We start from the raw sequence: 25,381 nt of genomic DNA, 5'->3' as shown, positions 1-25,381 counted from the left end.
GCAAAACGCTCTCAAACCAACTTACTCTTAATCCAAGGTTCCACTGTATATTTTTGTGGGATATGTTTCAGTATAACTTCTATTTTATTTAATGAAATCCCCGCTGTTAGAGAGGACGCGTTTCGAACATCCAGTTCTTATTCAGTCTCTCAAGGAGACTGAATAAGAACTGGATGTTCGAAACGCGTCCTCTCTAACATGGGCTTGACTACCATAACATGGACTTTTTAATCTTATATGAATAAAGAATCTTCATTTTAAAGATACAAGTTGCTTGGATTTCTGTGCTGGTGAATCCTCTCCTCATCATTCCTAAATGGATCTGCTTACCTTCTCTTCTCCGTGCACAATCCAGGATTTTTTGGCTTCCATTATATAGGTGAGCTAGGCAACCTTTTATCTTTGTCCATCCAATAGTGTATGCAGGATAGCAGACAGCAGCTGCAGAACTACAAGGCTCAGCATTCTCCATCCAGGACTGTATGCTGGAGGGAGAGGCAGGGGAAGCAGAACTACAAGGCTCAGCATACTCCATCCACTAGTGTATGCAGGATAGCAGACAGCAGCTGCAGAACTACAAGGCTCAGCATGCTCGATCCAGGACTGTATGCATGGGTTTTTTGCCCAAAAACGAAAAAACGTAAAAAAAAAAATATGACGTGGGCTTCGCCATATTTTTGTATGCTAGCCAGGTACAGCAGGCAGGTACGGGCTGCCTCCAACCCCCAGCTGCCTATTTGTACACGGCTGGGAACCAAAAATATAGGGAAGCCGTTTTTTTGTTGTTTTTTTTTCTTGAAATAATTACAAAAAAAAATGACATGGGCTTGGCCCAGTTTTTGTGCCCTGCCAGGTACAACTAGGCAGCTGGGGATTGGAATCCGCAGCGCAGGGTGCCAAAGCTTTCTGGGCACCTCTCCTGCGAGTTGCAGTCCGCAGCTGCCCCAGGAAATGGCGCTTTCATAGAAGCGCCATCTTCTGGCACTATATCCAACTCCTCCAGCTGCCCTGGTGCCGGGTGGCTCGCTGGGTAATAATGGGGTTAGTTCTAGCTGTGTATTATCAACTGGCTCTAAGCCCGAAATTCATGGTGTCATGTCAATATTACACATGGCCACCATGAATTTCTAGTAAAGATAAAAAAAAACACAACACAGAAAATATTTTTATTAGAAATAAAGCACAACACAATTAGTGAATCCATCTTTATTGAACTAAAGAACCCCCCTCCCTCTGCAGTAATCCTGGGTCAAGGGTCCTGCGATGTCCAATCCGGATCCAATATCATCTGATAGGTTTGCCGGAAAAAAGGCAAAGCGATCAGATGATGTGTCAGGTTCAAGGACGCGAATCACATAACACATCAGCTGATTGTATAAAAGCCGTTTATACAATCAGCTGATGCATCAGTAGGAAAAAAAAACTACACACTTCTGTGCAGACTCCCATCCCATTGCTCCAGGACCCGGCGGTAATCAGCTGATGTGGTCACCTGACAGCATCAGCTGATTGTTTAAGCCGGCCGGGCGGTAAAAGGTTGGCCTCACCGTGTGGGACTTATATGATCAGCTGATCACCGGCAGGTCCTGGAGCGATCGGACGTGTCCCGGGAGTCTGCAGACAGGTGAATATGATATTTTTTTTTTTCTACTGTTCACTTTTGATTTAGCAGCTGCTTACACCTGGAAGCAGGGGTGGTGGTACCAGGAGACTTCACGCTTCTGTGTTTACCAACACAAGGAATCCTCTTCCTGTACACGTGACTGTACTACACACCTCTTGCCTTTATAGCTCCGTTTTTAGTCATAGAAGTGCAGCTATATTTGCAATTTGCATTTTTCATTGCGTTTTTTAACATCTCATTGAACTCAATGGGTGTAAAACGCAGTGAAAAACGCAGTAATAATTGACATGCTGCGTTTTTGTGGGCACCACAAAAACACAGCAAAAAAAACCGCTTTGTGCGGAGAGCAAAAATGAAAACACAGACTTTGCTGGGGAAGCAAAGTCATGCAGCTTTCTGAGCAAAAACGCAGTGACAAACGCCTAGTGCGCACATAGCTTTTGTTTGCATTCGAGTCCAATGGGCGGTCCTGTTCAGTGATTGACAGTTTCCTCTGTATGATTGCATGCAGAGATAGCTGTCAATCACTCAGTAGGACCACGCACTGGACTAATCCATAGACGCACTAGGGATTTTAATTAATAAAATACAAGTTCTACTGGATCTTTTCCAACAAACCCATATATCATTCTGCTTAGCTTTTTTTTGTGACAGGTTTCCCTTAAAGGTAACCTGACATATGCTGTCCAAATCAGGCAGCATGATCAGACTCTGGCTCTGTCATTTCGGCCAGTTATCTTTTTTTACTCCAGTGCCTTTGCTTTCTCCTGTAGTCTCACAGATAATAAGAGTACAGTGCTTGGCTGTTTCCAACAATCCCATAGACCAAGTGTGTCAAACACGTGAGCCACATGCAGCCCCTCATCTGCTTCCTGTGGACCTCGTGAGACGATCGCGGTATGTGTACAGCTGTCAGCCACTTTATTTCAGATGAACGTTTTGCCGGCGCTTAACAGAGTCAAGATGTCTCATGCACAACTCAGTGGCAGCCGCCAGCCAATCAGAGGCAAGCAAATGATGCATATCTGATTGGCCAGCGTATCTGATTGGCCAGTGGCTGCTATTGCAATAGTTGTGCAAAGAGAACTTGACTCTGCGCAGCGCTGGCAAAGCGTTCATCTGAATTTCATACGAAGCGCTGACAAAGGCTGCAATCGTTACCGGGTCCACGTGCCTGCGAGCTGCATGACGCAGAAAAGAGGATGCAGAAAGAATAAAGGACAGGTGACAAGAATGTTTTGGTGTGCGTGTGTGTGTTGCCCACTGAAGCAGCACAAGGATAGTGTGTGTGTGTGTGTGTGTGTGTGTGTGTGCACAAGGATGTGGCACATTACTACAGGATGGGCACAAGGATGTGGCACATTACTTCAGGATGGGAACCAGGGTGGGGCATATTACTTCAGAATGGGGACCAGGATGGGGCATATTACTTCAGAATGGGGACCAGGATGGGGCATATTACTTCAGAATGCGGACCAGGATATGGGGCATATTACTTCAAAATGGGGACCAGGAAGGGCCATATTACTTCAGAATGGGGACCAGGAAGGGCCATATTACTTCAGAATGGGGACCAGGAAGGGGCACATTACTTCAGGATGGGAACCAGGATGGGGCATATTACTTGAGGATGGGGACAGTTCTACAGGAGGGAAATAAGGATGAGCAAATTACTACAAGGGGACAAGGAGGGGCACATTACAACAGAATGGGGAGTAGGATGGGGCACATTGCTATAAGGCAAACAGGATGTGGGACACCACTACATGATGTTGGCCAAAATAACCATATGGTGCTAATTATAAGACTGTATTACCAGCAAAAAATTATATATATATATATATATATATATATATATATATATATATATATATATATATAATATGTCACAGTGATTCATAGGCGTATAGAAAGAAAATATGGTACCAATAGAAATTTCACCTCCTAAAAAGAATGCGGCCCCCCAAATGATTTTTTTTTTCTGTGTGGCCCTTATACCCAGCCGAATTTCAGACCCCTGCCATAGACCATGAATGGAGCAGAGGTTGAACATTGTCCACTCCATTGAAGAGGGGTCTCTGCACAGCCATATTGTCAGAATCACTGGGGGTCAGGAGGCTAGGAGTGTGGCTATGGGATAACTTGCTATTTTGGGAATAACCCTTTAATTGTTCCTTTCCTTTTGTAGTGTTTTTGAGCTTTTCAGCTAACACGTGTTCTCACAAGACTGCTGTGATTCTGTGTGCCATGTGACCCTTCATAGCAGGGCGCGCTGCCCGACATGCTCTGCACATACCAGTGATTGCAGATGAACATTGTGCACTTAGCTGCAGCTATATTTAAATCCCCAGGTGTCAGGCCATTTATATATACAGGCTGTGCTCTGGCACCTCTGGGAGTGCCCCGGGCACGTAAGGATGACACATACCGTAATATATTACCAGACATAAGACATGCTTGCACTAGATTCCAGCTGCTATAAATGCAGACCAGTGTTATGTGTCTATAGGTAACCCATGCCAACAATCAACTTGGTCCTGCTATTACAGGCATTTATCTCTTAAATGTTCCAGTATTTGTGGTCCAGGAATGGAAATGCCATGGGCTCTCAGGACAAAAAATAATCACCTGGACTTCTAACTGAAAACATGTAGGAACCAAATCATATCCTAGACACCAAATGTATTTCAATATATAACTAATGGTAAAATAAAAATACTCTGCAGTACCCGCATACTTTTCCTCCAGATTTCTCCTTTTCTGCTCAACTGTAATGGCAATTTGTCAGTAGACTATTGCAATGTAATCCGAGAGGTGAATGATGTAGGGGCAGAGACCTTGATTCCACCAATGTGTCACTTACAGGGCTTTGTTTTTTAGTTTGCAATTAGCAGTTATTCACTTGACTCAGCTTTTTGAGACCGCTTCCTTAGCTCTTGCCCATTTAATGGTGATTTTTGGATGACATTTTAGAACACATGCCTGAGTATTAGGACTCTCGCGCTGATCAGAGATCTAATAGGTGAAAAAAAATATATATATAATATATAGTGTGTGGCATCCAACCGTCTTTCTGTCAAAAAAGGAAAATCTATAATACTGGTATGTGTTATATAGGGGCTATATCCCCTGTTGGCCAGAATACGGTAAGTAGTATAGGTGCAGACTAAAGGGATGTCCCGGTATCTATAACTAAAAAAACATTACGTGCTGTTATGAGGCCGAAGCTATGGGTGATAACAAAACCAAAGAAATGAGCCGGAGCATAAGTTGGTATACATGCAGCCTATAGCAACATGTTCACACTGTGGCCCTTTAACAGACAAAACCTAAGATAGAAACAAAAATAAGCATAATCCCTGCTGTAAGATAAAAGTACATATAAATACCATGGGGTACTAAAGCATAAAAGCCACCCCCCTACAACAAGGTGTACCCTATCAGGGTGGTCCTATCCTCTAGTATTAAAACCTCAACTTGTGTCCACCGACCTCAATGTAGATGTGCAGGGCAGTTTTGGGGCCCGGCTGCTCAGACACCTGTCCATGGGGAGCTCTATAAATGAAGCGATCAGTGATCCACTTAGGCCCCTTTCACACATCCATTTTTTGGCATCAGTCACAATCCGTCGAATTTTGCATAAAACGGATCCAGTGCGAGATCCATTTTTTTTTTCTTCATTGACTTGTATTAGTGACGGGTGGCATGACGTTACATCCGTCGTACAGCAAATCCATGGAAAAATGTTTGTTCGTCGGACGGAGACAGCGTCCATAGTAACATCTTTTGTGTGCTTCAAAAAAACGGAAAGCGACTGATCCATTTTTTGCAAAATTCAACGGATTGTGACGGCAAAAACCGGATCTTTCTTTTCTTTTTCTTTTTTTTTTCTTTCTCCCCCTCTGTCCCCCTCTGTCTCTCTCCCCCTCTGTCCCCCTCTGTCTCTCTCTCCCTCTCCCTGTCTTCCCGCTCTCTGTCCCCCCTCTCTGTCTGTCCCCCCCCCCCCTCTCTGTCTGTCCCCCCCCCTCTCTGTCTGTCCCCCCCCCCTCTCTGTCTGTCCCCCCCCTCTCTCTCTCTGTCTGTCCCCCACGTCTTTTCAATTGCAACATCACATTTAACATAATGTCCGATGGATCTGTCGCATCAGTCACACAACGGATTGTGACTGATGGGAAAAAATCTGATGTGTGAAAGGGGCCTTAGATGCTTTAGGCAGGTTCTCTAGCTTCTCTGTAATCTCATCAGTCCATGAAGAGTTGGAGCCAGCAATACACGTCTCTAGATACGTGTTTATTGTATTCAGACAGCGTTTCCCATCTTCAGTAGTTACCGCAGACTCGCCCTTCCGATCACCCTCTGATAAGTGTTTCTCCCTAATTTTTGGTAATTTAAGGCCATAATGTCTTGCCCCTTGCAGAACGTTCTGGATGGAAGGATGGAGGAATAGATTGGGACTCTTGATCACCACCCTCACCTTTTTCCCCGCCTTCCTTTCTATCAGCAATTGCTTTCCTCTTCCTACTATTACATTGTTCAAATGATTTTTATTAGGTTTTGTAGTTAAGAAATCTTGAAATCATACGTTACAAAATTTAAGGACATATAGATAGTAAAGCAAGGTTAAGAAAATGCACATATTTTGACCCTCCAGTTTGTTAGTCTTCCTACTATTACATAGCCTTTAATATCTGTGGAAAACAAGCATATGAATGTTTCAGCATTACAGTAGAATGATGACTTGCCTATCTTTCCATAGGTGGATAGAACACATATGATCTAGCTGTATAGACCTCCACACAACTCCCCTCATCTACACAATGGAGCTTCAGAACACTACAAAGCTTAGTTCTCGCAAGAGAAGAAAAGATGTTTTGGGACCCAATGGGACAACAGATGAAGATCCTTTGCCTACAAAGATTCCTCGTCAAATGACAGTAAGTATTACTATTTTTGCTGCCACATTTACACAAATCTATATATACTTACAGGGAACTTGTCCTATAAAAATATACAATTTAGCTGCAGCTATGAGGTTAATAGCCTTGTGATACCATGTCGCCCCTCTGCCGGGAGCAAAATTAACATTATTCTTCCCGGCAGCCTAGGGCGGTCAGTCATAGGGGCAGCCTTGGCGCAGTTTGTCACTGCTCTGTGCATATTGAATGGCAGCTGTAACCACATGTCCAGGACTGACTGACAGCCAGATCTGTAATGATGCAATGTATGGTGTCAGAACACTATTAACCTGCAGATTAACCTTATATCTGCAGGTTAATAGCATTTTTTTTATATGACAGATTCTCTTTACAGGTTGTGCTGTGATTTTTTAAAGATTTGCCAGGTAGTAGCCAGTGTGGCCTTATAAAATATATATATATAACTAACTTGTCATACCCTGTACCAACCCAACACTGTTCCTGCCATCACACCTGTTCTGCAGCGGTTACTTCTCATTCACCATTCACACAAGTGCAGAAATTCATAACAGGCCTCAGTAGCCAAGCCTCAGCGATGAGGCCTGTGATTGGCTGTAGCCGTCATCATGTGACCAGCTGATGCATTACCAAAGTAGCGATGCTAGGGTGGGAACATCAGAGGGGAACAACAGTTATTTTATTATTGATTCATATTCCTTTCTGTTAGGCAAATATTTAACAAAATATCACAGAAAATGCAGATTGCATATTTGAGGTCACATGATAACCACTCAATTTGGTAAGCAGAGCCGAATCCTAACAGTGTATACATTACACACTGTTAGGAATCGGCAAGCTGCTGTGCTCGTCTACACTTTCTCCAGGACTAGACAATCCCCTTTTAAGGTGATGGGTTTCTATGTCTGAATGAGATCCTGTTTAATATGGTCTCCTTTGGGGTCACACTCCCCACATAGTGTTACGCCACATATGTTAGAGCCTGGTGCTAAATTTTAGATGCTCTTATTGGGGTTCTTAATGTGCAATCTCCCAGTTGTTTTTATTTCTCAGAATTGTAAATTTGAGAGACAGTGAGGACCTTTCCTAGTATTGTGTCACAATAATGGTCAATGGTGCTGTAAAATCTTCTAAGAGGGTAAATCTTGTTAAAAGTTCATTAACAAGAATTAGGATTGCTACCCCCCAATAAGAGGCAGTAGATTGCGAGTCCTCTTCCTCTCTGGAGAGGATATTTGTACCCCTGAGGATATTTGTACCCCTTAGACTCCCTGTCAGAGACTTCTCACTTATACAATTTAGAGCTCCTGCTTTATGCTGATGAGGAGTAACACCTGAAACACGTGTTTACAAATTGAGTTTCTGGTTTGATTATTAATCCTATGTCGTGGCAAGGCTCATTAAAGGGTTAATATTGACTTTTAGGATTGCTTTTAGGGTGCGTGCCCACAATCGGTGTTTGCAGTGTTTTGGATACAGCATGTCTCACCTGCTTCTAAAACACTGCGTTGTACAGTAGAAGCATAGTGGATTGATTTCTAGAAATCCCGTGCCCATTGTGATTGTTTTTTCCACAGCAAACACTGAGCTGCGGTGCGTCTTTCCAGACCGCAGCATGTCAATTGTTGGCTGCGGATTTGCATGTGTCCTCCATAGGGAAAACACAAGCGAGAAACCGCAGTGCTCTGAACCCTGATTGTGGGTACAAGAAGCTGCGGTCTCCTGTAGAGGAGACTCGCTGCCCCGCAGATCAGGACCCGCTGTGTCCAGGACGCAGGGACTCCTGATCGTGTGCACATACCCTTAAAGTTCAACTCCTGTTCCTCTTCAAAGAGGATTTTTGCATATAAGGGATACTAAAACAAGTCTAACCCCTTATAGATGATCAATAGAGGTATCAATTTTGGGGATATCAGAACAGAGTTTCCTTCCATTTCTTTCAATGATTGAGTGATAATAATAGGCTCTTGTTGAGTGACCCAAATAAAATGGTGCAGAATTCTATAATGCAGGCAGAACTAAATTGTGATGCAATGAATCACTTCTTACGTGGTATTTGGAAGGTGCTGAACCTCACCCATCAGCTGTTGCTAATGGCAGTCTATTCTTCAGAAAATATAGTTTGCATATCATAGATTCCTGTAGACGCTCTACCACATGAGTGAGGAAAACAAACCTGGAGGACACTATATAATGCAATGTTATCTGAAAGTAAAAAGTGTTGTCATTAAGGAACCGTCATCCTAAAGGTTCTGCCAGTAAAGCCGTGCACTTCTAAACCACTGCCCATTTAGTAATCCACATTAGGTTATTGGGCAGTCCCAGAATTGTTGCGTTCAGCTGACCTTAGTGTACACCGCTGGAGTGGTGCTTTATATGTGAGTCCCCTCAACCGCTATGCTCGCCTGCCACCATCTTCATCTTTTTCCAGCGCTGCTCCGGTTGGTCTCCTGGTATTTGTGACCTGTTGGGTGCTCCAGTGTTTCATGGAGAATGCCTGGTGGTTACAAATCAATGTAAATCTGAGAGCCTCATTCTAGCCTTGATTAATGAATATAACCTCGCATCACCAATTAGGTGCTCAGGAGAAAACTATAAATAAAAGGAGAAGAACTCCGGCACTCAAAGCCCCAATAAGAAAACCAGAGAAAAACATGTATTCTTATTTTTGTTTTTATTCAGTATTGTTGGTGTGACAAAGTCTGAAAACCGTTTTTTTTGACGTTTCGGCCCCTGGCCTTTATCAAAATCGGACCATCAGATGGACTGACACATAGATAATGTGGGTTAGTTCACAAGAGATTGTCACTCTAAACCTGTGATGGGGTTTGTAATATAGACTGGTAAGTGGGGTAGTAAGTAGGTAGATGTCTTGCTAAATTCTCCTAAAAAGGGGGCTGAAAGCCCGTACTTACAAAGCACTCACTGATATCCTAATCAGGCATGAATACTAAGATTCTTTTATAGCAAGATACTATTTATTTTAATAGCACATGAATAATCAATGGTACATAGGCATTAGAACTACTTTATAGTCATAGAATCTTATACAATAACAGAAATATGCATCAACATTACCGTATGTTGTAGCACGGCTTTCTCATCGGAGGGACTCTATTAGTGAGAAGGAAACAACATGGCATCTGCATCACAGGAACAGTGCTCCACTTGAGCGTCCTGGAAATGTCCCCATCTCATTAAGCGAGTCCGGTGTTTTTATAGGAAACTTTGTACGTCATGTGCACTGAGTGGTGAATTAGTGACCAGCATGTGACAGCTGAGTCATGTTCATGTAACTTAACCACAAGCTGCTGTGGGCACTAGTAGCTTCCTGCACATTTTGCCAGTTGACCACTGTCCGACCACAGTTTCCTGGAGATATTGCAAGGAGCCGTGAATTTTACATGCCAGTTTCTTTACACCTGTTGTCAACTAACCACGAGTTTCCTGACTGTTGAATTGTAAACGTTACTTCCTCATAATCGTGGTTTGTTCAAGATCTGCTAACACGTACGCTTTGGTCATGGTGAAATAGGGTCAACCAGAGGACATCTCTCTGATACTGAATTTTGGATGGATCAAATAATACCTGGGATCACTATCTTTTGATTATGATCCCTATCTAATGACACTAATTCTTTCAGTCATATCACATTGGTATCACAGTATCACATTGGTATCACACTAGAGCATATAACTTTGAAATGTCACAACCTGCAATTGGTCTATGAAAGTGTATGGTAATCCAAAAATAGGAGGGAGGACCATAGATTACAGTGTAATAATGTAAAATGGGATTCTAGTGCCCAAGTTACCTGGATTCACTATCATCACACTGCAGGATTAGGAGAGGGTTTTTTTCTATATTATTCTGTTTTGAATAAGGAAACAGGACAAATCGGTTCCTATTTGATGTAGGAACATAAACGGCTGGGGAAGGGAATTAGCCTCGGATAATGAAGAGGTCTCATGCCATGCACGGCAGGATTCTCCAGGACACTTTCCCTGACACTATGGCATGATACCTCTTCATTATCCGAAGCTAATTACCTTCTCCAGCTAATTTCTGCACTTGTGTGAATGGCGAATGACAAGTAACCCGCTGCAGAACAGGTGTGATGAGAGGGGCAGTGTTGGGCTGGAACAGGGTATGACAAGTCAGTTATAATATAAATATATATACAGTATAGACCAAAAGTTTGGACACACCTTCTCATTCAAAGAGTTGTGACATTTCAAAGTTATATGATCTACCTACTTACTACCCCACATACCAGTCTATATTACAAACCCCATCACAGGTTTTGAGTGACGATAATCTCTTGTGAACTAACCCACATTATCTATGTGTCAGTCCATCTGATGGCCCGATTTTGATAAAGGGCAGGGGCCGAAACGTCAAATGGTTTTCGGGCTTTGTCACACCAATAATACTGAAAAAAAAACAAAAATAAGAATACTTTTTTTTTCTCTGGTTTTCTTATTGGGTCTTTGAGTGCCGGAGTTCTTCTCCTTTCATTCTGGCCTCGCTTTGGCTCCCATAAAGTTACTTTGAGCGCTTTGCAACGTAACTTCTGACTTCTGGCCAATCAGTAGTTACGGGCACTAGGTGGTGCCACAGCACCTGAGTGGCTCCGAAAAGGATGAAGTCAGCAGCAGGCAAGTATGAGATCTGTGGCAGGGAACTTGCATTTAAATCCACATTCCAGTCCTGAAAACAAGAAATCTGCTGGAGTGCTGCTTTAATATCTAGGCTGGCCACTGCAGAACAGTACATGCAGTGATGGGGGGTTGTGGGATCTAGGCCCCTGGCCTGTATTGCACTGTAGTGGTCCCCAGATTATCGCCTTGTAGTTGTTTTGTATTATTGCATTTTACATACTTAATTTAAAGGAATTACAGTGGGGAATAATGTGAGAAATGGCAGCAGCTAGTGGGGACATAGACCATAAGGTCCATTTACCCCTAACGATGTATCGTGACAAATGTTTTTAGCAGAGCTCATTCAAGGTAATCGTGTAGTCTAAAAAGGCTATTTGATCACCCGGTGAACAAGCAAAGTGCTCTTTTGTCAGGTTTACTAAACAAAAAGATCATCATTCTCAGCAGCACGTTGCTCTCTGTAACCTGGACCTGTGCTGCCGAGAATAATGGTGGTCTATGTGCACTACACAATCGACTACTGATCTTTTAGGTCACAACTGAAGCCAAGTCGTCCTGTGTACACAGATTATTAATCAATCGGCAGTCGTTTAACACTTCGCAGAGTTAAAACTACTTGATTAAATCATATTATGGGGGTCCGATCTCTGGAACCCCCACCACCATTTCTATGAAAGAACAGACTGCAGCACTGATTTAACCCTACCCTATACTGCTCTAAAAAATAAAGGGAACACTATTGTACCATTCGGTTGTTTAAGTGTTCCCTTTATTTTTTGGAGCAGTATATTTCCCTGCAGATCAGTGGCCAGTGTGCAAGGAGATTCAGTACGGACCATATTTAACTGCATTTATTCTTTAGGTCAGTGAGGGTCTCCACAGTCAGACCACCTTGATCATAAAGTGATGGCACATCCTAGTGCTAAAACATTAGTTTATTACATGGAAACAAGCCATCCAGTTCTACAAACTGAGCTGCACAAATTTTATTTAGTGTTGTGTAATAGAGCAGTGTACCTGTTTCCAATAATGCTGCCCCTAAGGCTAGGTTCACACTTCCATTGTTTTGCATCAGTCACAATCCGTCACCTTGAGGAATTACGGTATGCTGCACAATATTTTGCAGGAATCCAGTTTTTCCCCATAGACTTCTATTAGTGACGGATTGTGACTGATGATGCTGCGTTGCATCCGCTGCGTTGCGGTCAGTCGTTTTTTAACTGACCGCCGTGCGGGAGCAATGCAGCCTGTAACGTTTTTTGAACAGCGCAATCCGTAGGATTTTGCTGCGAATGCTCTCTCTGGCTCCCTGCACACGTAACCAAGATACACATCGGGTAACCAAGCAATGTGCTTTGGTTAGTTACCCGATATTTACACTAGTTACCTGTGCAGGGAGCCCGCGCTAAGCGGTGTATGCTGGTATCCAAGATAAATATCGGGTAACCAAGCAAAAAGTGGTTTGCTTTTAGTTACCCGATATTTAGCCTGGATACGTGTGCAAGGAGCCCGACACTTCCCCACTCGGCTCCGCCCCCTCCCGCACTCCGCATGTGTACACACACACACACACACACACACTTGTCCCCAGCCCTGCAGTCCCCGCAGCACTGACGTCCTCAGCACCACGGCCCCGCTCAGCTCCGCCCCCCTCACACAACGGAGTCCGACAATGATTTCTGTTCTTTGTCATCCGTTGTACAACGCATCAGTCACATGCGTTAAGCAACGCATGTGACTGATGCAAAACAACGGAAATGTGAACCTAGCCTAAACTGGACACCATCACGTTATGGTGACAGATACACTTGTCAGAATGACTGGATTGTCTGTTACAGCCATCTTATGGCATTATAAGCTAACACATTACTTAAAGGGACTCTGCACTTGGTGTGAAGAGTCATTCTGTGCTGATATACGCTCCGTGCATCATGGCGTGGCCTAACATTTCAGTGCACTTTCCCACCTATTTGTTTTCCACCCTTCTCTGGCTCTATAAATCCAGAACTGTTAATCAAATTAGATGGGAGTGGAAGGGAGCAGAGCTAGATGGAAAACAAACAGGTGGGAGAGTGCACTTAAGTGTGGCCACGCCAAGGGTGCACTGACCCTAAATGCATGTACTTTGTCAGCATAGAATGACTGTTCAAACCAAGTTCATTTTTAAAGGGTTATTCACACCTTCATAGATGGATATTCTTAAATAAGCAGTTTTGCAATTTACCATTTCTTAAACTTTATCCGTTTCTGAGATATTAACCTCATCACGACACATGACGTACTGGGTACGTCATGAATCGTGTGAGGGTAATCCCTGCCTGCTGCAGCCGGAAGCGATCATTGCACATGTCAGCTGATTTGAACACCTGACATGTGCGGCTATCAGGCATGAGTGGATTCGCTACCCACTATGTAACAGCGGGCCATGGTAAGCATTCACTTACCCGGCTCAATCGGAAGTCACGTGATGTGATCACGTGAATCTGATGGTTGCCATGGTAGCACAGGGTCATGTTATTGATCACTCCTGTAGGTATGAGTCAGTTCCTCTTACAGTCGGCAGAGAGCTGTGTGTGAGAGGAGAGCTGCTTTTGTGTAGATCAGAGCAATGCTGCTCTGATCTACAAGAAAGTATGAGCGATCAGACTGCTAATCATTATAGTCCCCTAGAAGAATAGTAAAATAAAAAGTGAAAAAAAAATTAAAAAAATGTAAAGGGTTAAACAAATATACACCTACAGTGCCTACAAGTAGTAGTACCTGCAGATTTAGCAGGTTTGATAAGATGCAAATAAGTTAGAGCCTGCAAACTTCAAACAAGAGCAGGATTTATTAACAGATGCATAAATCTTACAAACCAACAAGTTATGTTGCTCAGTTAAATTTTAATAAATTTTCAACATAAAAGTGTGGGTCAATTATTATTCAACCCCTAGGTTTAATATTTTGTGGAATAACCCTTGTTTGCAATTACAGCTAATAATCGTCTTTTATAAGACCTGATCAGGCCGGCACAGGTCTCTGGAGTTATCTTGGCCCACTCCTCCATGCAGATCTTCTCCAAGTTATCTAGGTTCTTTCGGTGTCTCATGTGGACTTTAATCTTGAGCTCCTTCCACAAGTTTTCAATTGGGTTAAGGTTAGGAGACTGACTAGGCCACTGCAACACCTTGATTTTTTTCCCTCTTGAACCAGGCCTTGGTTTTCTTGGCTGTGTGCTTTGGGTCATTGTCTTGTTGGAAGATGAAATGACGACCCATCTTAAGATCCTTGATGGAGGAGCGCAGGTTCTTGGCCAAAATCTCCAGGTAGGCCGTGCTATCCATCTTCCCATGGATGCGGACCAGATGGCCAGGCCCCTTGGCTGAGAAACAGCCCCACAGCATGATGCTGCCACCACCATGCTTGACTGTAGGGATGGTATTCTTGGGGTCGTATGCAGTGCCATCCAGTCTCCAAACGTCACGTGTGTGGTTGGCACCAAAGATCTCGATCTTGGTCTCATCAGACCAGAGAACCTTGAAGCAGTCTGTCTCAGAGTCCTCCAAGTGATCATGAGCAAACTGTAGACGAGCCTTGACATGACGCTTTGAAAGTAAAGGTACCTTACGGGCTCGTCTGGAACGGAGACCATTGCGGTGTAGTACGTTACTTATGGTATTGACTGAAACCAATGTCCCCACTGCCATGAGATCTTCCCGGAGCTCCTTCCTTGTTGTCCTTGGGTTAGCCTTGACTCTTTGGACAAGCCTGGCCTCGGCACGGGTGGAAACTTTCAAAGGCTGTCCAGGCCGTGGAAGGCTAACAGTAGTTCCATAAGCCTTCCACTTCCGGATGATGCTCCCAACAGTGGAGACAGGTAGGCCCAACTCCTTGGAAAGGGTTTTGTACCCCTTGCCAGCCTTGTGACCCTCCACGATCTTGTCTCTGATGGCCTTGGAATGCTCCTTTTGTCGTTCCCATGTTGACCAAGTTTGAGTGCTGTTCACAAGTTTGGGGAGGGTCTTAATTAGTCAGAAAAAGCTGGAAAAAGAGATAATTAATCCAAACATGTGAAGCTCATTGTTCTTTGTGCCTGAAATACTTCTTAATACTTTAGGGGAACCAAACAGAATTCTTGTGGTTTGAGGGGTTGAATAATAAATGACCCTCTGAATAAACTTTTCACAATTTAAAAAAAAAAAAAATAAAAAAAGAAATAACATTCTTTTTTGCTGCAGTGCATTTCACACATCCAGGCTGATCTACAGTCCAAATGTCACAATGCCAAGTTAATTCCGAATGTGTAAACCTGCTAAATCTGCAGGGGGTTGAATACTACTTGTAGGCACTGTATTTTTATAGATTGAACATTTCTGAACACGGCGATACCAAATATAATAATAATCAGTTAATCTGATTGGTAAACGACATAGCGGCAAAAAAATTCCCAACTCCAAAATTACATTTTTTGGTCACCACGAAGTTTGCGCAAAATGCGATAACCGGCATCTATACAAAAATGGTACCGTTAAAAACGTCAGCTCAAGATACAAAAAAATAAGCCGTAACTGAACCATAGATCCTGAAAAATGAGAACGCTACGGATCACGGAAAATGGCGCAAAAAATGCGCCATCGTTTTTGGACAAACTTTTTGAATTTCTTTAACCCTTTAGATAAAAGTAAACCTATACATGTTTGGTGTCTACGAACTCTTAACGACCTGAGGCATCACACCGACACATATAGTAAACACTGTGAATAAAATATCCCAAAAACAATCATGCAATCGCAATTTTTTTGCAGTTTTCCAGTACACTATATAGTAAAACTTATGGTTTCATTTAAAATTACAACTGGTTCCACAAAAAATAAGCCCTCATATGGCAAGATTGGCGGGAAAAAAAAAATTACGGCTCTCTGAAGGAGAGCAAAAAAAAAAAACACGGAAAATCGCCCGGAGATGGAGTTAACACTTTTTTCTTTTGTGTACAACTCGTTGCCTTGGTGACCGACCATCACTGCTATGTAACAGCACTGGCCAAGGATAGGTGGAGCGCAACGTTAGTGCCTAATCCCAGCCAGCATTGGAGCACTGCTTACAAGCTACACAACACTGGTGGCCGGACATAGGCATCAAGCTGTAAAGGGAGGAAAAGTGTGAATATTACAGTTTTAATAAACCGTAAACGGCAGAAGTGCTGTGTTTTACAAGTACTATCCCACAACATCCATCTATGAAGATGGGAATAAGGCTTTAATAGAGCCTCCTTTTTCTGTTTCTGAATTTTCATCTATTCTGTTACTTCATAAAAAAAGCTGAGTGTATTTCTCACATTGGCCACCAGATGGCAGGAAATACCTGTATTTCCCCAAATGATTGCGCCATAGTTCTTTTTGCATACAGTTTGATGTCCTATAAGTTAGTGGGCTCTGACGTTCCCATTCATTTATTACTAACGCTGCCTTAGGCTGCTTTCACACCTCCGGTTTTAGCAGAGCCGGCCAAACCGGCTCTAAAACCTATGCCACAGAAGCGGCGACAATGCCGCATCCTTCGCATACGTTTTTTTACATGCGGCCCGTCCGGTTTTTGGCGCTTGCGGCAGGCTACTGAGCATGTGCAGTGGAAAAAAACGCATGCGGCGGCCGGATGCAGTTTTTGCTGCAGGACGCCGCATGCGGCGTCCATAGGCATGCATTGCAAATCGCGCCGCATCGGCCGGATACGGCGCAATGCGGTTTTTTTTTTTTTTTTTTTGCCGGACAAAAAACGTGCCAGGCAACGTTCCATCCGGCTGCCGCATCAGCTAAATCATACGGCAAAAACCGGACGGAACGCAAGGCCATGCGGCACAATATGGCACTAATGTAAGTCTATGCAAAAAAAAAACGCAACCGGCGGCAAAAAAAATCTGTTGTGTTTTCTGCAAAGCGCCGGATTGTGCCGCAAAGGAAAAACCGGATGTGTGAAAGCAGCCTTATCCTGCTTTAGCATAATGAGCAGGAATTTGAGATCCTATATTCATTTCAATGCTGGTAGTTACAATGGTCAGATGGCCACCTTCCTTCCTTCCTTCCTTCCTTACTTATAGATCGGTAGAAAAGGGCATATTGTAGGAAGGCCTACAAAATGATGCTTCCTAAACAATGGGTATCATGTTCCCCATCATTTCACCATGTTCTGTTGCTTGATTCTCTCACATTACATTGACTTCTATTGTAAATTTGTCATTTTATTATTAGGATTTTTGGGTGTTATGGTAGCTCTGATTTTGAGTGTCACAATTGAATGCTAGAAATAGGTCTTCCTCCTAGTGATACATGGGGGGGGTCTTCATCTATAATAAGGGTAAACCACAGCATAATGTGGAGTTGATCGTGACTTGTCAGCACAGAGGTGTAAAATACACATTGTGTATGGTCAGGGCACATCTGTGGAGGGGGAATGCTTAGTTAATAGCTCGGATTACTTTTCATGGTGTGTGGTCAATCCCTCTCCTGTAAAGCTTTGTTACTGACATGTTCAGAGACAACTTAGGCCTCTTTCACACATCCGGTTTTCGCCGTCAGGCACAATCCAGCGAATTGCGGATAAAACGGATCCAGCATCGAATCCGTTTTATTCCCCATAGACGTATATTAGCGCCAGATTGTGCCGGATGGCCTTGCGTTGCATGCAGGAAACATTTTTTTTGTCTCCGGCAAAAAACTGGACCACACCGGATCCAGCACCGGCCAGCATGTTGTATGATGGAAGCCTATGGGCGCCAGATCCATCGTCATCCAGCATATGACAGAATGCAATGACTGATCCGTTTTTTTGAACTGAGCATGATCCATATCACAACGGATCCGTCAAACAACGGAAGGAATGCATGGAAAAAGCTGATGCGACAGATCCGTTTTTTCACCGGATCATGCCTGATGGCAAAAAACTGATGTGTGAAATCACTTACTCCTTATTCTAATGTGTTTCTCTGCTTGTCATCACCACTTACACTAGATTACTCATGTTCTAGTACAAAGGCTGGCACATACTTCTGGAATGAAATCTACTTCCCGTGTTGATTTGTAGTGTAAGCTACACAGAGTATAGTGTGTGTGTGTGTGTGTGTGTGTGTGTGTGTGTGTATCACATAATAGATGCTATACATAAACCTATTACACAGTACCACTGAAATCTGTTCTTATTAAAATGTGCACATTGTAGATCCAGACTACAGGCAGCAAAACCATGAAGGAGCACATATAGAAACCAAGCGTAATGAAATGTGTAAGACGAACCAAAGTTCGTTAAACCTTAGATTCCTCAAAGGACTGCACCACCCCCTTTGCCTCTGATGGTAACTTTACACACCCTTGACTGTCTCTCTCTCTAAAGCAGCTTCCCCAGGTAGTCACCTGGAATGTTTTCCAGTGAACAGGTGTGCCTCATCCAGAGTTCGTTTGTTGAACCACTGGCTTTCAGAAAGTGTTTGTCACGATCAGCTGTGTTTTGCAGAGGCAGTGTTGATATGCAGTTCCATACAGTGCTTAGCACTATTACACAGTTGTATGGCAAGAAACACTCAACTAAGAAAAGAGAAATGACTGTCAATCATTACTTTATGACTTATTCAGTCTAGAAGATTGCTAAAACCGTGACGCTATCCTCAAGTGCAGTCATGAAAAATATAAATAGCAAAACTGGCTGGGTCTCATGAGGTGAAATCCAGTAATAGAAGACCAAGATTTACCTCTGCTGAGGAGGATAAGTTCATTAGAGTTACCAACCTCAGAAACTGATAATTGACAGCCATTCCAGTAACAGCTCTCACAATTGAAGCACAGGCAAAATAGATGCACAGACAAATAAGAGTGCTACTTCTGTAGAGATCAATGCTGGACAAAAAAGGGGAAAAAGTGGTGCTGTAAAAAAATGTACACACCTCTATGTACAAAAGCAAATATTTATTGGTACAATAATATTCCAAGATAAAAAAAAAAAAAAAGTATCCACATCGATATCTAAAGGCAAATATAAATTAATAGAGATTATATAAGAAATAGTTGGGCACTGACAAAATGGGAATTCACATACAATTTAGAATGGTATATATCTATAGATACAGTATGTCCGGATGTTCAACTCATACAATTGAATACAAATAGGGGAACAAAACCCTACTAAATATAGATAATGAATATGGATGCCATATCACAGCACAGATTAAAAAATGAGGCAAACCATATATTCTATTTCCCAGAATGTAAAATTCAAACAAGATTCAAAATAATGACCAATGAGGTGGTAATAATAAAAAATGTCAAATAGAATATATATGCCAGACTTTGTGATATTAATATATGTTATATAAACCCTTAGGATCGCATAACCAGGTATGTCAAAGTCACAGTATGGTAAAGTGCAAATATTTTATAAAAACATGTGAGCGAAAGACAATATGAGAAGGGGAAATAAGTAAAGGATATCAGACCAAAAGAGATGGGATCCAAGACCCAGGGAGCAGTGCAGCTAGAGATGTCGGTGGAAATCTACCCATGCGTATCGCTGGTCAAACCTGCTTCATCAGGGAGGGGAAAATGGAGAACCCGGAAGTGTTTGTTGTATATATTTTATCTAATTAAAGGCCCAGTCACACTAAACAACTTACCAGCGATCCCAACAACGATCCAACCTGATAGGGATCGCTGGTAAGTTGCTAGGAGGTTGCTGGTGAGATGTCACACTGTGACGCTCCAGCGATCCCACCAGCAACCTGACCTGGCAGGGATCGCTGGAGCGTGGCTACACAAGTTGCTGGTGAGCTGTCACACTGGCAGATCTCACCAGCAACCAGTGACCAGCCCCCAGCCAGCAGCGCCGCGTGGAAGCGATGCTGCGCTTGGTAACTAAGGTAAATATCGGGTAACCAACCCGATATTTACCTTGGTTACCAGCGCACACCGCTTAGCGCTGGCTCCCTGCTCTCCTAGCTACAGTACACATGGGGTTAATTACCCGATGTGTTCTGCAGCTACATGTGCAGAGAGCAGGGAGCCGCGCACACTGCTTAGCGCGCTGGCTCCCTGCTCTCCTAGCTACAGTACACATGGGGTTAATTGATGTGTACTGCAGCTACATGTGCACAGAGCAGGAGCCGGCACTGACAGCTGAGAGCGGCAGAGGCTGGTAACGAAGGTAAATATTGGGTAACCAAGGTAAGGGCTTCTTGGTTACCCGATGTTTACTGTGGTTACCAGAGTCCGCAGAAGCCGGCTCCTGCTGCCTGCACATTTAGTTGTTGCTCTGTCGCTGTCACACACAGCGATCTGTGCTTCACAGCGGGAGACCAACAACTAAAAAATGGCCCAGGACATCCAGCAACAACCAACGACCTCACAGCCGGGGCCAGGTTGTTGCTGGATGTCACACTAAGCAACATCACTAGCAACATCGCTGTTACGTCACAAAAGTTGTTCGTTAGCAGCGATGTTGCTAGCGATGTTGTTTAGTGTGACTGGGCATTAAGACAGAATAGTGGTCTAACAAAGCAGCATCCCAGAAACTGAGTTGTATAAGACAATTGACATGAAGTTTACCAGTACTATGTGCTGCGCATGCGCTAATGAGTCACGCTTTATCTGTGGTGGATTACATTATGAGTCTCAGCATTCTGCAATGGCCTGCAATCCAATCTGATTTGCATTTAGTGGGATCATCATTTGTGCTGTAAGGGTAAGCACACACTGCGAGAAAAACAGAGCGAGTGGAATGTGAGAAAAAAAAATTATATTCCACTCGCACCCATGTTACTCTATTGGCCCGCTCCCATGAGCGATTTTTTTTCTCAGCCCTAGTCAGACCGAGAAAACAATCGCAGTATGCTGTGGGTGGAATCCAATTTGTTTTCACTCGCACCCATACAAGTCTCAACTGACAATGGAGATAAGGAGATTAGTCCCCCTCTCTCTTCCGCGGCTGTGCTGTGATCGAAGGATCACATCACAGTGGCAGGACACTCGGATAACACTCAGCTTACTCTCCAGCAGAACAGGAGCCGAGTGTCATGCGATTGACTCGCATTAATGCCTATGTGGCCTCCGCCTAACAGAACAACTTCCCAAAACAGATCTCCAGGCTATGTAAGGATTATATGAGTAAGAAGGTGAGGATTGGAGTGCTGCGTAAGATAACCTGGCCTCTACAATCATCAGACTTCAACCCAATTGAGATGGTTTGGGACGAGCTGAAGGCACAGCAGCCAACAAGTGCTAAGCACCTTTGAGAACTTCTACCAGACTGTTGGAAAGCCATTCCACCTGACTACGTAATGAAGCTGCTTGAAAGCATACCAAGGCAGTCTAAAGCTGTGATCAGATTAAAAGGACGGTACTTTGAGAAAACTAAGGTTTCACACACATTCTCATTTGTTTCACTTGTGTTTCTTTACTTGTTTCCATATTTGTCAATTTGTGGTTTTGCTACTTTCTGTCTTAATCTACAATGTGCACATTCCAAAAAGAGCAAGGAAAACCATTGCATGAATGGTTTTATCTAATTTTTTGAGTATGTATTAACATGTTAAGGGAAGCAATTGCAATTTCTAATGCCCACATGAATGTGCTATATTTTCTTGAATGTACTGCATATGTCTGTGGACGCACGGATAGCTGAGTGGCTACCAAACACCTTTTGTTACATTTAGGCCATCATGTTCCAGAGAGATGCAGACCTGGGGTATATAACTAAATACTGTACTATGTGACATGCATTGTATTTCTGGCAGTTGGCACTAATGGATATAATGTTAATATGTTTTGTTCACATTTGCAGGGTGTGAGTGAGCCTGCACCTTTCTCCGATGAGCTACAGATTGACTATAGTAAGTCATACAAAAGAGTAACCATGGAACAGGCCAAGAAGGGAACGCCACGTACGTATTTACCTCTGTCCTGCTGGGGGGGTATCTGAACGTGGGCAGACACTATCATAGTGTAGATGGAGCGCTACGCCAATTGTCACATGGCATAATCTGTACCCATTGCGTGTGTGATGGGGTTTCTTATACGTATTTTAGCTATTTTTTTTTAGTTTATTTTTATTATGTTTTCGTTACCTGTTCACTTTATTTTTCTATTCTCCTCCTTTTAATAATCTGTTTCAACAAAACCTTATTAAATTGTTGGAGTTTATTTTTCTACTCATTGTGGCTTTTACCTTTATCGACCCGGTGGCTCTGCTCAGAAACACATGTGGACTACACTGAGTGCTTTGGGATTTCTGTTTAAAATCCCCCAAAAAATGTTATTCAGCTAAAATCTCCAATGGAACCACTCCCTATAGTGAGGCAGATGGCCTCTGTTGTTGCAGTGTCTTTGTCATCTAAATGGTTAATCTGCAGTTTAAGACTATGTTCACACAGGGTGTTTTTGCTCAGGCTTTTTTTTTTACAGTAAAACCTCATCTTTTGCCAGGAAGTAACCTTCTTTTTTGCTGCGGTTTTTGCACTTCCTCATTGGTTTGTATAGGTGTAAAACCTCGACAAAAACAGTGAAAAGTCTTTCGAAAACGGAGCAAAGACCAAAACAGTCAGGGGAAAAAAAAACAAAACGTGTGTGTGTTATGTCAGGAGTCTCATAGGCATTGCTGGGACTGTGAAGGCAGAGTTTTATTAGCATAGATGTGCATAAAACCAAGGCAAAACCATGCTGCACAATTTAGCAAAAACTCCCTGTGTGAACATATCAGAATAGCTTTCTGAACCGGCTCAGCGCCTGCACTTAGGGGTACTTTGCACGCTGTGACATCGCTACTGTGATATCGTCGGGATCAAATAGAAAGTGATGCACATCCAGCGCCGGTAACGACATCGCAACGTGTAAAGCCTAGATGCGCCGATAAACGATCGCAAAAGCGTCGAATATCGGTGATCTGTGTAGCGTCGGCTATTTTCATAATCTCGCACCCATAGGAGATACGATGTTGTTCCTCGTTCCTGCGGAAGCACACATCACTGTGTATGAAGCCGCAGGAGCGAGGAACATCTCCTTACCTGCCTCCACCGGCTATGCGGAAGGAAGGAGGTGGGCGGGATATTTACGTCCCGCTCATCTCTGCCGCTGCGCTTCTATTGGCCGCCTGCTGTGTGACGCCGCACGAACCGCCCCCTTAGGAAGGAGGCGGGTCGCCGGCCAGAGCGATGTCGCAGGGCAGGTAAGTGCGTGTGAAGCTGCCGTAGCGCTAATTTTCGCTACGGCAGCTATCACAAAGATATCGCATGTGCGACGGGGGTGGGTACTATCGCGCTCGGCATCGCTAACCGATGCTAGCGATGTCGCAGCGTGCAAAGTACCCCTTTGAGCCCCACTGCCGGGAGGAAAAGAACTTTATTTCTCCCGGCAGCGTTTGGCTTCCAGTGATTGGGGTGGTGTTGGCACATATTCAGTCACCACTCAGTGTACAGTGAGCAGTGGCTGTAATCGCACCTCCCTCACTGACTGACAGCTGGCTTTAAAGCGTAACCATTATTTTAATTCTTATTTCATAAATCAGTAGTACACATGAAAATTAGAAACTTTGTAATCTATCTTATCAGATAAATCTGCTTTTTTCTCTGCCAGAAATGATCAGTCATTATCAAAATTCTCAATTCTGAGGTAATATGTGTATTCACGGAAGACTTTCCCATTACTGAGAGGAGATGGCAGTTGGTACTGATGAGATTCGATGTAGATAGTAGAGGGAGGAGCTCTCCACCAAGCTCCACCCTCTACTTTCATCATCATAGAATCTCTTCAGTACCAACTGCCATCTCCTATCTCAGTAATAGGAAAGTCTTCCGTGAATACACATATTACCTCAGAATTAAGAATTTTGATAATGACTGATCATTTCTGGCAGAGAAAAAAAGCAGATTTGTCTGATAAGATTCATTACAAAGTTTCTTATTTCCATGTGAAGTAAAAATTATATTTCTGGCCTCTCGCTTCAAGTGCAGGCATCGGGCAGGTTCAGAACACTATTAACCCCATATCTGCAGGGTAATATTGTTTTCTCACATGACAAATTCCCTTAAAAGAAAGCTGCCATCAAAACATTTTTTTTTCAATAACTGAAAAATGTACAGTATAATGTTTTAATATTTTCTTTTAAATATTTGTTTTTAATTGTGCAAAATATAAAAAATAATTTAAAAAAAGTTTGATAGTTTCCACTCTTAAACACTAGGGGGAGCAGCTGCAGTAAAAGTGGATGGAGTCTGCTCTCCTGTGTGTGATGTCACCTCCCCCTCCCCTTCTGTGTGTTTCCAAAAGGATGTTTAGTATCACAGAATGTTTAGTATCACAGTGCAGAGCCATTTTGTTGGGGACTGCAAAATGATACTAAAATGTGGAACATGTCACCAAGGACAACTCCACTGTATAATGTGCCCTACTGTATACTATGCCCCCATAATACTGTGCCACCGCTGATCCCAACAGCTCCTCCGCTCGTGCTGAGCACAGAGCGGTGACGAGGAACCGCCAGGAGCAGAGATCCGAGGTGAGTACATGCATCGGGGGAGCGGTGATTGCAGCTTGACGTCATTTGTACAATACCAGGCTCCGGCTACAGATCATGGCTCCCCGCGCCGCATGTACTCCCCTTGGACCTCCTTTCCTGGAAGTACCTCCTGTCAACCTGGTTTCTCGGCAACTCCTTCTATCAGTGCTGAGAACACAGAGTGGTGACAGGAGGAGCTGCCAGGAGCGTAAATCTGAGGTGTGTACATGCGGAGGGAAGCAGTGATCTGCAACCTGACATCATTAGTACAATACCAGGCTCAGGCTGCAGATCACCACTCACCGTTGTACTCCGGGTGAAATGTGGAGCGCACGGTATACGCTGTGGGCTGCAGAGATGGCGCTGATCTCCTCCCCAAGCCTTGCTCTGGACAGCTCAGGGGATGTGTCTGGATCACGGTAGGAAGCAGCCACAGTGCAGGAGGTAGGCGCTAGTAGTCGGCATCCGACCCCATGCACAGGAGCTGCCGTATTTGAGGGGAGTAACTTTCGTTACACACTGCAAATCCAAGTTGGCAGCCCCCAGTGTTTGAGTTAAAATAGAATTAAATAAAAATTAATTAAACAATGAATTTAATTTTGTATTAAAAATAATTTATTCCATAATCAGTAATTATTAATACAAAATTACA

The 25,381-nt window shown here is 43.4% G+C and overlaps 1 protein-coding gene across 3 annotated transcripts in view; it reads left to right on the top strand.

Moving 5' to 3' along the window:
* Positions 1–25,381, top strand: part of PCYT1A (phosphate cytidylyltransferase 1A, choline) — a 71,685-nt gene that overhangs the window by 22,793 nt on the left and 23,511 nt on the right. For all 3 annotated transcript variants that reach the window (XM_075340445.1, XM_075340446.1, XM_075340444.1), the window contains exons 2-3: positions 6,381–6,558; positions 22,021–22,120. In XM_075340445.1, coding sequence (XP_075196560.1) covers positions 6,442–6,558; positions 22,021–22,120 — 217 coding nt within the window. In that variant the 5' untranslated portion in view covers positions 6,381–6,441. The remainder of the gene's footprint in view (positions 1–6,380; positions 6,559–22,020; positions 22,121–25,381) is intronic.

This window comes from Anomaloglossus baeobatrachus, chromosome 3, assembly GCF_048569485.1.
Source record: "Anomaloglossus baeobatrachus isolate aAnoBae1 chromosome 3, aAnoBae1.hap1, whole genome shotgun sequence".
Classification (NCBI taxonomy): Eukaryota; Metazoa; Chordata; class Amphibia; order Anura; family Aromobatidae; genus Anomaloglossus; species Anomaloglossus baeobatrachus.
The sequence above is the reverse complement of the archived record's forward strand: the minus strand, read 5'-3'. Positions and strand labels throughout refer to the sequence as shown.